The sequence below is a fragment of the Odontesthes bonariensis genome, chromosome 18 (assembly GCF_027942865.1).
Source record: "Odontesthes bonariensis isolate fOdoBon6 chromosome 18, fOdoBon6.hap1, whole genome shotgun sequence".
Classification (NCBI taxonomy): domain Eukaryota; kingdom Metazoa; phylum Chordata; class Actinopteri; order Atheriniformes; family Atherinopsidae; genus Odontesthes; species Odontesthes bonariensis.
The window spans coordinates 22,727,861-22,743,566 of NC_134523.1; the positions used below are offsets into that span (position 1 = coordinate 22,727,861).

At 38.3% G+C, this 15,706-nt stretch overlaps 1 protein-coding gene across 1 annotated transcript in view; it reads right to left on the reverse strand.

Annotated features, from left to right (window-relative positions):
* Positions 1-15,706, reverse strand: part of LOC142368092 (voltage-dependent calcium channel gamma-7 subunit-like) — a 43,247-nt gene that overhangs the window by 11,640 nt on the left and 15,901 nt on the right. The window contains exons 2-4 of the mRNA XM_075450152.1: positions 14,962-15,157; positions 11,389-11,475; positions 5,813-5,953 (exon numbers count right to left, since the gene is read on the reverse strand). Of these exons, the coding sequence (XP_075306267.1) occupies positions 5,813-5,953; positions 11,389-11,475; positions 14,962-15,157 (424 nt within the window). The remainder of the gene's footprint in view (positions 1-5,812; positions 5,954-11,388; positions 11,476-14,961; positions 15,158-15,706) is intronic.

Sequence of the window (15,706 nt, forward strand, 5' to 3'; positions counted from 1 at the left end):
GGCAGAGGGAACTTTAGTCATTGAAACAGGTTGGACATCAACACAAAATGCATTATTTTTGCTCTCCACCGACATTTCCTGTTGTCTTACTAATTTGTCTAAAAGTTTCAAAATGCTTGTCAATAGTAGCTCATAACTTATTACATAGACGTTTCAGGAAACATGAATGTGGCAAACTTTATTTCATAGCGTATATGCATTTGTTCAGGAGGGAAAAGTATTTGTATTTGAATGGAAGTTTTGGTTTTCATTGCACTTCAAATTTAGGACATTTAGGTGTACAAGTGTCCTTCAGTAAAATATGGTCATAATTTGAACTACTGTATTACTAACTACTACTAATGTAATATTTGTTAAAACTATATGTTGTCTAAGATGTGCATCCTTTAACACACATTGGCGAGCACAGACAGGGAACTTGCTTCATAACCAAGAGTCGACTGGCCAAAGGATCTGTTCAGCTGCTATTACTTCACCAGTGGCCTTTAGTAGAATACATAAATTGCAGAGCAAACAGAAGTGCATCTGTGATTGAAATTCAATAGATCATCAATCTGTGTTTGCTGGAGTAGCTTAACATGTGGAATGAAATTATACACTACTCTACAATAGAGGGCAACAAAAACACTTTACCAGCCATTTCAATATGATATTTAAAAGGGAAAAAAATTCTATTAGCACCGAAAAGCTAAAATGACAAAAAATAATTTGAAGTTTTGACTGATTTCTGATCTCCAGCAACTTCTGGGTCATCATCAGCCTATTTGAGTAATAAGTATGAGGATTACTCTGTTAGTATTCTACAACGTAACACTTTTATGTGCAAATGTCAATGGGTTCATAGTACTAGTTGAGGTCAGACTTCACCTTTAGGCAAAGTAGGAAGAGGAGCATGAGCATAGGGCTCATTTTTAAAAGAAAATTTGGTTTGAATTCATTCATTCACTTGTCCGTCCATCCATCCATCCATCCATCCATCCATCCATCCATCCATCCATTCTATACCTGCTAACTGGACTTGAGGCAAAGCACACCCTGGACGGGCCACCAGTCCATCACAAGGCTCTATTTGTTTGGATAGCTAAACTCTGACAGGTATATTTTGTTATTCTTTAAACAAAATCAGGAAACCTTGTTATCAAGGTTTCATAATTCCCTAGCTGTAAGTTCCCTTAAATAATATCTCCAAAAACCAAGTTCACCAAACAAGCCTGGTCATTTCATTCAGCCTTACTCATTCACTGCTCTGTTCTTTGGCTGGTGTGCTGGCTCTCACTTGGGACACTTGTTATTTATAATAATAATAATAATAATAATAATCAATTACATTTGTAAAGCACTTTTCATTTCATACGGAATCTCAAAGTGCTATGCTGATGGTGGCAGACTACTGGATTGTAGCCACAGCTGCCCAGGGGCACACTGACGGAGGCGAGGCTGCCATGCACTGGCGCCATCGGCCCCTCCGACCACCACCAGCAGGTGGTCAACCTAACATGCATGATTTTTTGGACAGTGGGAGGAAGCCGGAGTACCCAGAGAGAACCCACGCATACATGGGGAGAACATGCAAACTCCACACAGAAAGGCCCCAGCTGGGTGTTGAACCTGGAACCTTCTTGCTGTGAGGCAACAGTGCTAACCACCACACCACCGTGCAGCCAAGCCTATTTGAAGCTGTCTTTGAGACCAAGAGCCTTGCATGAGATGATATTCACATGATATACTCAGAATCCTGGTGGTGGTATCAATTCAAAGCCCTCTACCAAGTTTGGTACAATGAAGTTCAAAGCTTACCCACTGCTCTTATGTACAGTGACATGCTTTTTCTTCTTCCTACCAAATCTAAATGTTAAGGATGAAATAAATATGTGAATGAAATAAATATTAAGAAAAACACAACATTTGTACCTTTCTGAATATTGTATTTGGGTTTAACTCCAAGATGTTAGAGCACAAAAACCTCCAAAAGCATTGCTGCTCCTGTACTAAAAGCACAGAAAGTAAGAATGAAAGACTGTTACCATCTGGGCATGCTGAGCTTTTTGTTGCTTAGAAAAATGTTATACAACAAACAAGGAATGTTTGACTGAACAACTGCTTTAGCCATTTTGTGTGTTGGTCCCAGTCCAATTAGAAAAACTGAAACATTGAAAAAATGGTTCACAGCTTGTAGTATTCTTCTCTCTTGTTGTATATGGTGGACATCATTGCAAGAAACATAATGTAGTTTGTTATGATATACTGGTATGGGGTGGCATCAAAAAGCTGGAACTAGCATGTGGCAAAAACTATATAATATACTAATATTTCAATACTGAACATTTTACTACAAAAACCTGTAAATATTGATCTTCTGCTCTCACAGCCCTTCTCCTTCGGTGATACTTCCAAAGTAGCTCCAGGGATTTGCTCTCATTTAGCCGAGTAAGGCATGCTGTAAGTAAGTTTCAGTAATAATGGGTTAGTAAGGCCTGATTCAAAATAACAGTAAAGGTGTTTGAGTTGAGGTAAGTGAAATGAGTAAAAAACACCTCTCTATAACCTCGGTTTGTATCACGGGTATTGCCTTATTGAAAGTGGAAAAGGTCACCCCAGTCTGCTGTAAACACACTATTGGTTAAATCATTACAAAGGAAAACAGGAGCCCACCCCAAACCATGATGAATATCCCCAAGGTACTATTAAAACACACAGAAATATGTGGTTGTCTGAATTCTAGCCACATAAGTTGGATAAATGTAATACATTTCAAGGATAATCTCTCTTTTTTTTTTACGAGTAGCATGGAGATCTATGAAAGTATGATCGAACATTTCACCCAGTAACTTTCCAGGCAGCTACGTGTCTGGAATAGATTCTGACTGCAAAGAAGGCTAATATCCAGACCACTCTATGCAGTGAGGTAATAGGAGAATACTCGCTTCAATCAGGAACGCATCGTCCTGAAGAAAATCAACCGCCTCATTAGTGACTTTCTGTTTGAAACATCAGACTTCAATAAAGTTGCTTTCGAGACTGTTTGATTTAAGGTGAGGTAAAAACCTGCAGAGAAAGACCAAATCATCCCTGCCCAGCCTGCAGATTTCTCAGCAGCAAGCCATAATTTGGAATTAAATCCCTCTCCCAGCTCAGCCTGCAGCAAGAACAAGGTACGGTCTGACAAGCTGTCAGCTGGGAAGGACGACTAAGAGCAGCAGAGTGAATCTTCCATCAAGCAAGCCGTCTTTTTTTTTTTAATCATTAACCTTTAGGGATGTTGACTTTTGAAAAGCATGCCTCTTCTCTGCTCTGCTGCTCTTTAACGTCTTATTCTAGCTGACAGCTGAGTTTGTAACATTAACTATATGCTGTATATATTTAATTCAATTCAATTCAGTATTATCTATATAGCCCCAAATCACAACAAATGTCATCTCAAGGCATTTCAAAGATACAGCCAAATTCAAGCTTATTACAATGAGATGGATATCTGAGATGGATGCAAGCACTGTGATGTTACCCGGCGGTTTGTGAAGTGCCACTTTAAAGCCTTAAGCTGATGCTATATTGGTCCTTTTTAGGGCCAGAAGTGATATATATTTTCATATTTGGAAAAGTGGTTGAAGCTGGTGAATGATACATGAAACTTGATTTGACAAGGATTTGTCGTTGAAGGAGTGAATCTCGCTAATGACTTCATAATGATCTGTGGGACAAATTTATTGATTTAGCAGAAAAGTTAATGCTGTCTTTTGGAGCCAAATATGTTTTGATGCCAGTGTATAGTGGCTAGCACGACAGCTAATGGGCTTTAAAGGGATAGTTTGCCTCTTTTGACATGAAGCTGTATGACATCCCATACTAGCAACATTATTTATGAACATTTTCTTACCTCCCGCTGCGTACTGTGAGCAGAGTTCCAGCCTCGTTTTGGCGTTGATGAAGGTAGTTGATGAGGAACTTGGCTCACAGCACGCAGTGGGGGGTAAGAAAATGTTCATAAATGATGTTGCTAGTATGGGATGTCATACAGCTTCATGTCAAAAGAGGCAAACTATCCCTTTAAGGAAATTCTGCATCAGCTTTACACCTGATGCAATATTTAACCATTTCTAAAAAGTCTTCTAAGTCCTGATAAACTAACGGTTGGTCATACATACCAATGGTTGTTCAACAGAAAGCATTCTCTAAATAATCACAACATTTTAGTGAGTAAGTACTGTGTTTGTCATGGTTATGTTCATGTGTTTCCCAGTTTCACTTTGACATCCTGGATTTACTATGATCCGTCTTACTTTGCCCTGTCCTCACTCTTCTGGTTATGGTGGATTGCATCAGCTCATGTGACCAAATCTACTTTACTATAACCCTTTCAACCCCTTCCTATCTACCCCATTCATGAATCACACCATAGCGTCTAATGGACTTTGCTTCTCTCTAAAGTGTTTCCCCTGGGTCTTGTTAATCTTCCTTTGCCTCCTGTATTTAAATTTTAAAGTCAGGCCACATGGGTAACCTGGTTGTGACATAGATGTTGTGGGAAGAAGGAAGCAGCAGAGCATAACCTGGCTGCAGCGCTGAAATTCATTCATCGTCAGTCAGTGATCTAAGCTTTATCACACCACTGTTCATTTGCTGGAGGGTGATGCACTGTTGTTTTTAACTTTGTGATACTGTAGGCTGAATATACACTATATAAGAATGTAGAGAGAGATTTCTTCTTACTAATTTGCTTAACTGTTGTCACATAGGTCTTTGGGGCATTACAGCTATCAGCATATGGATGTCAGATCCAAAATCTAATCACTTCTGTTAACAAGTTGACTAAACAAAATTAAAAAGGAAGATCACATATCGCCCTAAGGTTCCAGCACAGAGGTGTCAAGTCATGGCACTAAGAAACAAAAGTGAAATACAAACTGGATGAGCAAAAAAACAAAAATACTCTAAATAAACTAGATGTATTGTTTGTGAAGCCTGACTACAGCACTATAGCCAAGACAACAATAACTGGTATGAACACACAAATACATTTCTGAATTAGACTGCAGGAAGAAAAAAAAACATGGTCCCAAGATTTTGTGTTGCTGCAGAAATCAAAAGAATATAACTTTGCAATGAAAAAGCAATACGATTTGAAGACACTAAGGTCACAGAGTTGTCACTAAAACTGTGACCTCAGCCATTATTTAATCCTTCGCTTTTCGGCTTTTTTAATCTTTAGTGAGGAGATAAGCTTTAAGTCTTTCCCATTGTGGATTGTAAAGACTTTAATTTAAAGTTAGGTAAGACAAGACTGACCTGAGCACAGCTGAGGAAGTTTAATAACTTGATCATAAACCTTTGAGACAGGCTGAAAGAAAAACGTTCTGGAGATATGTGCATATGTCCCATCAGCTGGATGAAGCCCTTTTTTACTTTTGGCACAAAACCCACGGGCGACATTCCATTTGTACAGCTAAAAAATGTGTTCACTCTCTTTAGGCCCTCAATCCACAGATGCTGTGACAGCTGCACACTGAGGTTTCTCTCCCAGGCTGTTTTGCAGTGATTACAAGACAACAGAATAATTGGAAAAAATCACGCAGGAAACTGTTAAAATCCCACCACATGTTGTTGTTCTAGAGTATTAAAATTAATGTTCTGTAAGGCTTTGATTGTTCTCAAACCTTGTTTCATGTCTGCATGAGAACAAGATCTTTATTAGGCAAGTAAAGATCCACCTCATGAGTAAAAGTCGTTGGATTGAGTTTCAGGATATGGTTCATTATCTTAAAGTTAAAATCCAGCATAAAATACCCCATGCATGCATGCTGCATGCATACCTTACCTGACAGTATGAAGAATATACCAGAAACAAAGGCGAGGATGGTGCGTTGCGGTCGGATATGACCAATGTTGCTGATGACAAAGGCGGTGAACACGAAGAGCAGAGAGACCATAGGGAAGGGAGTGGCAGTCCGAACCATTTCTGGAAGAAAGAGGAAGGAGAGTTAGTAAGAAGGTCGGACAAGGATAAACATGAGAAAAGGATAAAAATTCAGAGCAGAACGAACAAAGGACAGTTTTAAATGTTACCAAATGGATTTATGGTTTATCCTTATTTCAAGAATTTAAGGCAAATACAGTTATATTAGATACACGAAATACATGAAGCCCCCAAAAAAGACATTTCTTTACTGTTCAGGATATATTTTTATATGATTATTTTCAAAAGAGTTTTGTGTTTTACACGGATTCTTGGTGTAGCTTAATTAAAATTATTCACTTACCTCAAAATGCCAATTTCAAGTTTTTGTAACAACATTGTGATGCTCTGTTGGGCTTTATATTTTCTCCACGATTAAACACTTTTTTCATTAAAATATTCATAGGTTTTGTTAAATACTGGCTTAACCACTTCCTCGAACATTTATTATTTTTCTCCAATTAGCAATAATGATTATACATGGCAGGTCCTTCATGGTTTGGAGGAGAAAATTGCTTTGTATTTGGAATCCTAACGCACGTCTTACTGGGGCAGGCGGTATTTAACCGTGGTCACGAGTGAGACGCTGGTTCTGGTATTTAGTGATAAACTGTATTTAGTTTATCAACCTCCTGTGAAAGGCGGATTGGACTTTTAAATGCTGGGTTGCTGATTCCAACTCATCTCGCTGTTCAGGTTATGAATCTATAAATTCAAAATCAAATGATCACTTCTGTCAAGTTTATGGGACCTTGTAAAAAAAACATCTTAATTTTTTAATTTTTTGCTCTATAGATTTTATCATTTCTACAATGTTTTGAAACCCTTATCAATGACAAATTTCACTGAATTTATTTAATTAAATTATTGAAGGCTGGGCCTTCCCAAATGTTATGCTGGGAATTTTGCAAATTAATATATGTGCGCAAGTTGTATAGGCCATTATATTGTGTGTTTGTGGGTGTTGTCGCTGCAGCCCCCCTGGTGACAATCAGGTCAGGTGATAATACAACAAGTCGTCACCGACCTGGCCCAAAGTGATATGGGTAATGGGCTGGCATTGTAAACATCCGGCTTTTTGAACCGGATTTTGGAAAAAGCATAAAATGGATATACAAACTTTTTTTTCAAGGCAAAGGAAAAACAAAGAAGTAATTCAGAAGCTGTCAGCAGCATCTGCTCCTGCAGCATCAGCAACAACGAGCCCCGGGCACGTTAACCCGGTCACTGGAGAAGCTGCAACTTGTGCCCCGCCTCTGAGGATGAGCCGGGAGGGGCAGACGGCGAGCCATATTGGATGCCTTAATTTGAACGCTTAATTTGCACTGGGCCAGGTCTACATAGACTTTTAAATGAGTAGTGAGTGGTAGTGGCTCGCCGTGGCCTTGTGCCTGTGTGTAATGTATGTGCTTGTATTGTGGAAAAAATAAAAAAGTTTAAAAAAATAAAAATAAATCCTTAAATGCAAGACAGACAGTCAGGAGACTTGTTAGTTTTGGAAATTAATTCCACACTGTCACCGTCATGTCCTCCTTTTTGATTTTGAAAGAGAATCATTGTGTTGTTGTTATTAATTATGCTAAATAACTAATTTTTCCGCAATTTTTGGTTATTAAAATAAAAGAAGAAACATTGATTTCGGTGCCTTGCCAAATGTCGGGCTCACCCGCCGCCTATGAGTAAACAGTCATAAAACCCAAAAGGGAAATTAATGTGTGGTAGAAAAAAGTACAAACATTTAGCTATTTTCCAAAAATTCCAGTCAAATGACACTCAAGAGTGTGTTTTTCCTTTACATAACAAAACTGAGCAGCAATTGTGGCAGCCTGAATTTTATGTGGGAGCATATAACTTCTATATATAATGAAACTATATTCGTCCTCTACAGCATTTGGCTGCTAGAACATGAAAGACTGGCAACATTAATCTATCATCATTAACACCACTCCTGTAAAACCTTTAGCAATTTTACTTGTATTTCTGAACATATGGGCTAAGAAAAACCCCATAAAGTCCAAAATCCACACCATGAACGTGGAATGCTAAGTGAGTTGACATGGAACGACTTGTGTGCAGAAATGGTTGACACTTAGGTGTTTATGTCGTTCGATAAATTAATCTTTGTTGATGTGAAGAATAACTTTATTTCATCTACCTTTAAAACTGACTTAAACTGATACATTAAAACTTGTATGATGTGCCTAACAGGGTTATGCTTTAAAGAAAAGTCTACAGGAAATATTCTGTGTTGTTTTTTTAAGCCTTTTGTTCAATATGAGAAAAAACGTTTCTCTTTGGCAAAATTTGTCCAACTCTAATGTATTTTAAAATGTCTTTACTTCCCATTTATATTAAAGTCATGACTATAATATGAAAAGTGAGAACAATTATATGAAAGCATATCAAGGGTTTAAAAACCAGAAAGTAAAAATGACTATTATTAACATATATAGGTATAGGTACTAACATATTTAGTATATTTTTTGCTGTACACGGAGGTCTGCTGGAGCTCAGTCTGGGCTAAGTTAAGTAAAGTTATGATTTATTCAGCAACCTCCCCCCCCCAGCCTCTGCAGTGTTATGACTTGTGTGCCCACCGAGGGATATTTATCTAGCATTTAACAGACCGCACATCCTCCCCTTGGTGTCTCTAACACTGTGTGCTTTACTTCAAAGAGGCAGAACAAACTGCGGAGGGGAGAACACTTTTGAGGCCAGTTCATAGTGTCAACATCTTAAATCATTGAAAGTGCTCTGAGACAAAGAACTCCGTGGGGGACTTCATCGAGCACTCTGAATACATTTAGCTACTTATTGGATGAAAAATCTATTCAGCACACGCAGAGTTCTTTAAAAATTAATAAAGTTCTTCACAGGTTGTTTTGTTAGCTTTTTGGCACTAAAAGTAATGTTACACGGTATTCATGTACTACATCTATGATATATTCATTCATTTTTATTTATTTATACTGTTCCCAAAATCCTGCAGGTGGTGGAACAGACCGCAGTGCCTTACATGATGAAGGCTTTGTTCTCAAAGTAAAAACACGCGTAGTGTTTGTTTGCAGGTGAGGATGGTGGGCTGATGAAGGTATCAAGGACACCGGCTTCCTATTAAGCCTCTCCTGCTCTTGTTTATGCCTGTTTAGCTGAAGGCAAACGGAGAAGTTTCTTTTTTTCTTCTTCGATCTTTATCTTTTTCTTTTTAAGACTGAACTAAATGATATCTGCTTTCTGTGGTAGAAACAGAAAAAACTGTTTTTACAACCAACTTCTCTGCATTTTGTGCACTAAAAGACAGCTACCCTCATTGAAAAACCATGCAGTTAGAATTTTTGTTCCATACAGTTCAGAATGCAGCAGCTCATCTTTCAACTGTAATGAAAACTCTAGTGTTGCATCCATTCACTGGCTCCCTGTCCATTTTACAGATTTGATTGCTTTTAAAAGTGTAAATGGATCGCTGTTATCTTATTTCAAAGAGCTACTCGACATCCACACCCCTGTCAGAGTGTTGTGATGCTGCCAGTTTGTCCTAAATGTTCCGAGGTCCAGATCAAAATGATCAAACTTTTGCCAAAGCTGTCCTGAATCTGGAATAGTTCTTATCTCCAAATCATGGCAGGAGACTCACCTCTTCTCTTTTATTTTGATGTGCACTACCAGTGTATTTAGCTGATCATTTATTCTTTATCAGTTTATCTTACTGCTTACTTGAGTTTTTTACTTTAACAGACTTTGGTCAGTGTTGCTTTCATGCTCCATTTCTTTGCTTTATAAAATTTTAAATTATTATAAAACCCAAAGTGGAGGAGAATGTTTTTCAAGAAAGGACCAACCTTTTCTCATTGTTAGGGGCAGACACTGATGTATCGTGGAAATACAGGCTACAAAAATACTTAAAGGGATAAGTTCGCCTCTTTTGACATGAAGCTGTATGACATCCCATATTAACAATTTTATTTATTAAATTTGACTTACCTCCTGCTGCGTCCTGTGAGCCGGTTTGCAGCCGAGTTTTGGCGTTGACGAAGGTAGTCCAGCTAATTGGCTGGGGTTTAAAAAATAAAGCGTTTTGCTTCTCAAAACAATATGCGTTCAAAAAAGTAATACATTTGCATCACAAAATCGTTCAACAGAAAAAGTCAGACCTCATAGCTTGGCGCTATTTTCTTTCCCTTCATATCAATGCGTACAGCCACCTAGCGATAGCCGCACCTGTTACGGTGTTTACTGCTCGGAAGCAGGGGACTGCTCGGTCTGCACTTCGGTCTGCACGGTTTACACAGCCCGTAGTGATACGAAGGCAGAGAGAAATAGCGCCAAGCGATTGTGAGGTCTGAGTTTTTCTGTTGAACGATTTTGTGATGTAAATTTATTACTCTTTTTAAATGCATATTGTTTTGAGAAGCAAGACGCTTTATTTTTGCGACCCCAGCCAACTAGCCGGACTACCTTCATCAACGCCAAAGCAAGGCCGGAACTCGGCTCACAGGACGCAGCGGGGGGGTAAGTCAATGTTCATAAATGATATTGCTATTATGGGATGTCATCCAGCTTCATGTCAAAAGAGGCGAACTATCCCTTTAAGGACAGAGGATAGGGAGGAGCAGTCAGTTGGCCTGACCAACCAGACAATTTGTGCAATCAGAACATAACTGTGCAATACCTTATTTTTTTAATCGACTCTGTTGGACTGTTCAAAATGCCAAAACAACACTTAATGTAAACTGTTACATGTTTTTTTTTTATGGTGCTACACTGCCAATGGAGCCTTAATTTCCTAAAGGGAACCTCCCGAGGGATAAAGTGCCATCTATCTATCTATCTATCTATCTATCTATCTATCTATCTATCTATCTATCAAAACATTTAATTATATTTGACGAGATGGTAAGAAGAAACGTACAGTAAACATTTTATTGTGGCAACTGGGCTGTTAATAACTAAATCAATGTGGAACATTTCACATGCACTTGTTCCCACTATAACACGAACCCTTCTGCACAAACCATCTGTTATTTAAACTATATCACTGTTTCATTCAAACTGTGTCAATGATATGTTTGGAAGATAAAACTTTGGTTTTGTTGTCGACACCTGTATGAAGTATCACGGGGCATCACGTCACCAAACACTGAAAATAACAGATGCCTCCTCAGCAGCTGAACTTTGGAAGTTGTACCCAATTCTCTGCACCAACACATCATTCAAATGAACGTGTCATTGTCAGTTATCTGCAGAGCTTCATGCAGAGGTGACGAGCCGGCCCATTTATTTAAATCAGTGTGTTGGAACTGAAAAGTTTATAAGTAATTTAACTTATCAATTTTTTAAATACTAAATCTACCTAAATTGGTGGATATAAAAGCAGATAATCATGGTAGAATAGGTCAATTGAAATAAACAGATCTGATATATACATTTATGTGACTTACTGAGTATGTTGGCTGTGTTTTCTGTTGTGATCTCTATCTCTGGCTCAGTGAAATATTCTGATGCCACACATCTGCCCTTCTCTGGTCCTGAGGGGGAAAAAAAATAAAAGAACAGCCTGAGAAAAAAAATAGGTGAGAGAAACCAGCAGTGGATGGTTGAGAAGGCCTTATTGGGGTCTTCTTTTGGACACAAACAATACGGAAATATCAACATATGGAGATTAATCTTGCATAGATAAACAAACAAAAAACTAAAGGTCACGAAACTCAAATAAAGGGCAGACAGTGAAAATGAGACTGAGTGAACACAGATTTTGAAAGGATAAATGAAAGCCGAGGTGAAAAAAAGAGAAGAAAATCAAGATACCCAAACAGATATGGTGAGGGAAAAAATACAAACAAACAGGGAAGCAGAGAATGGAAGTGAAAGAATACAGTACTGAGAGGCACAGACAGATGGAGGTTAAAAGGTTTCGGAGGAAAAACAAGGTCTGATCCGAGAAAGAGAAGAGCTGAATACAGACACTACGATTAACCTCAGACTGTGGTCACACCGAGAAAGGACACGTACACAAAACCGACACTTATACAAAAACTGCAAGAAAGGGATGCATACACATACAGACAAATGCGATATGGCTCCTCCCTCTCTCACCCACGCACCAACCTGCACTTGGCCATTCAAAATGCCATCAGCATTTTCCTCCTCTGACCTTTTGTGCTAAAAATCAGACAACAGGGAAACACAAACATGGCCACCTCCCCAGAGCGACACCATCATGACCCGAAACACAGAGACAGCTTCTGCAAAAGGGACAGTTATTTGTGTCTGCTCTGCTGCCGTTTGTGTATAAATAATACCAATTTTAGCTTTTGGCTTTGATACGATTATATGTAAGAAAATAATAACAAATTCAGCCACAGGAGAGTTCTTCACTTGATCCCAATCGTTAGCTTTTTATCGTGAATGTGATTTTATAAGAGATCTAAGGGTTGTAAAGATAAGTTGGACAAGCTAGTACGTGTGTCATCCTGAAAAAGAGAGCTGCCAGCACTGATGGTGGCTACACACTGGCATAAATGGCTACTTTCAGACTTTCTTACTTTCATGCCACAGGTCCTGCTAAACCTGATGCGAATGTCATGGAGCAGGTGGTTTTAACATTGCCACAGGGGATCAAAAAATAAGCTACAGGTACAAAAAATGAAGTTAATATGAAGATTAAAGCCGGACTGTACAGTTAAAATGCGAAGCTCAGTGTGTCTGTCAGAGAAACTAAGGGTGGAACAAAAGTTAAGGTGTTGTTTCCACTCCTTTAGTTGTGTGTTACACATCTTTTCTTCGGTTTCCAATGGTGAGCAAACACGATCTTGTAATTGCAGTACTGCCACGTAGATGGGAGTGTGTCGCATGAGACTTTAATACGGTAGTTTTTTCATGAAGTTCTTTCTTTATAAAGAGTAAATAATTACACTAAGTAACATGTGCAAAGTAGGCTGATATGCCTAAATCCTCTATTTATTGAACTTTTGAAAATCCTCCCTTTGGAAAGTGTTTAAAAAAAAAAGACTAAAAATGCAGTTTTCAGGTAAATGAGAGGTGTAAACGCAGGAGAAAAAGGACCTTAATTATGTGATTATAGATAATTTCTTAAGTTTAATTCATAATGAAATTATTTCTTTATCACTGGTGTGTTTTGTTGTTCCAAATAGCAACATGTTTATATGCTGATTCACACAAGAGGGCAGGCCTGGATTGAGATAGGTTCAGGGGACCTGCATCACAGCAGTGGGCAGCAATGGTCAGAAATCCAGAGGAAGTGTGGTTAGAAATCAGTCCCCAACAAGGCTTTACACTGGTAGTCCACTTATTGTTGCCAGTGCTTCAAAGTAACAGCACAGGTGATCTGATGGGTGGCAGTCTGCCTTATCTGCATGCAGTCAGGAGAGGATCCATTTTAAAATTAAGTTGTTTTTTTTTATACGGGAACACTGCAATTAGTAGACATGTTTATATAATCTAAAGTAGTTTGATTACAAATGATTATAGTGTTTGTAACACCCTGCAAAACTCTGAAGAAAGGCTGAAAGGTTAGCTTGTGCTACAGTGACCCGTCAGAAGGATGAACTGATTAGCAAAGCGTGCACCATTGTAGGTAAATGTTAATTAAAAAAACAAGTCATTGTTACATACTGAATAAAGAGATTTACATTCTTTTGGAACATTGATATAACTACAATATATATAACGATATAACTACTCGGGACCTTACAATGACTGACCAAGTTCGTAACCTCGGAGTGTTGATAGACTCAGATCTGACTTTCAGCAGCCACATCAAAGCTGTCACCAAGGCAGCTTTTTACCACCTCAGAAACATCAACAGAATTAAAGGTTTCCTCTCCCAAAAAGACCAGGAGAAACTCATCCATGCATTCATCTCCAGTAGACTCGATTACTGTAACGCTCTTTTAACTGGACTTCCCAAAAAGAGCATTAAACATCTGCAGCTCATCCAGAACGCTGCTGCTAGAGTTTTAACCTGGACTAAGAGATCTGAACACATCACACCAGTTTTAAAATCTTTACACTGGCTTCCAGTCAGTCACAGAATAGATTTTAAAAGCCTGCTGATGGTTTACAAATCCCAGAACGGTTTAGGCCCAAAATACATCTGTGATATGTTCAGAGAATATAAACCCAGCAGAGCTCTTAGATCCAAGGACTCAGGCCAGCTGGTCCAGTCCAGAGTCCAGACTAAACATGGAGAAGCAGCATTTAGCTGTTATGCTGCAAATAAGTGGAACAAACTGCCAGTGGAGATTAAACTTTCACCAAATGTAGACATTTTTAAATCCAGGTTAAAAACATTTCTTTTCTCATGTGTCTATGCATGAAATATCTTTTAACTTATCTAGACTGTTGCCTGATTTTAAATTCATTTAAATGATTTTATTTGTTTCTCTTTATATTCTTTTATGTATTTTTAATGCTTCTTGCACTCCCTGCTGCAATGCTTTTATTTTATGTAAAGCACTTTGAACTGTTTGTACATGAAATGTGCTATACAAATAAATTTGATTTGATTTGATTTGATTTACAACTGGTGCTTTTGCTTGCTAATGGCGCAGTGAGTTAAAAGAAAAAATTACTTTGCTTCCCAAATTCAATATCATATCATTCGGTTTTGTTTATACAATTTAGCCCAAAATTAATTATTTGCAGCTTCAAGAGGAGTTGCTCTTCTTTTGAATCTTCAGTGAAGCTCCCAACTGACTATACAATACATTTGTTGTCATTCTCTCTTTCAAACGGGCCCACAGGTTTTTATCCCTGATCGAGTGGTAAAAAGCCATGCTTTGACAAATGGACTGAATTTATTATTGGAAAGTAAGAATTTCACATAAAAGTCAAATGCAAAAATAATCTGGTGTTGCACTAAGACATGAAATATGGCTAAAAAGAAGGGCACAATCTGGAAAAGCCAGAGCAAACACAGAAAAGCAGAAGAAATGCAAAATGAAACAGATTTACATCAAATGAATCGGTATGAGAATGAAAGTGTTGCTGACCTGCCACAAAGCAGACTCTCCAAAGGCCAGAGTGAAGCGCCATCTTGACCTCAGTGGTCTGGTTCTGCTGCAGGACGATTCCTTCCTCCATCAGCAGCCAGTAGTCTGTCGACACAGCGACGCCCACCAGTAACAGACCACAGGCTCCAAAAACCGACGAGAGCAGCGTCAGAGCCCTTGTACTGAACGAACTCATCTGAAAAACAAATAATAGCACCGTTCAGAGGATTAGTTTAACAGGAACATGCATACAGCCTGAAAACAAATGATCAAATTATTATGCCAAATTATTGCCTTGATTTCCTTTGACTTCCGTTGTTAAAACCTCACTCCAGTATCAACACATTTCCTTAAAAAATAGCTTTACAAACCAATCCAAAGGTTTAGCTGATTATGTAAGTGCTAATGTGCTATCAAATTAGAGTACATGAAGTTAGAAGACACCATTTTACAATGAAAAAAGTGAATAAGAGACAAAATAACCAAAGCAGAGAAGAATATAGAGTTAAGAAGTGCCAAAAATGAAAAAGAAAGCTTAAAGATGGAAATTTGGCTGCGAGATAGAACAAAAACAACAAACAAAAATTTGTTCTAGTGGAAAAAATTCAGTGAGATGTGGACGTCATCAAATAAAATCCAAACGTTATGAAGACAAAGAGAGAGGCGGCAAGCCAAAAAAGGGTGCACCACAAGAGGATGAAGATCAGTGATCATCATCACCCATCCACAGGGAAATCATCTAAAA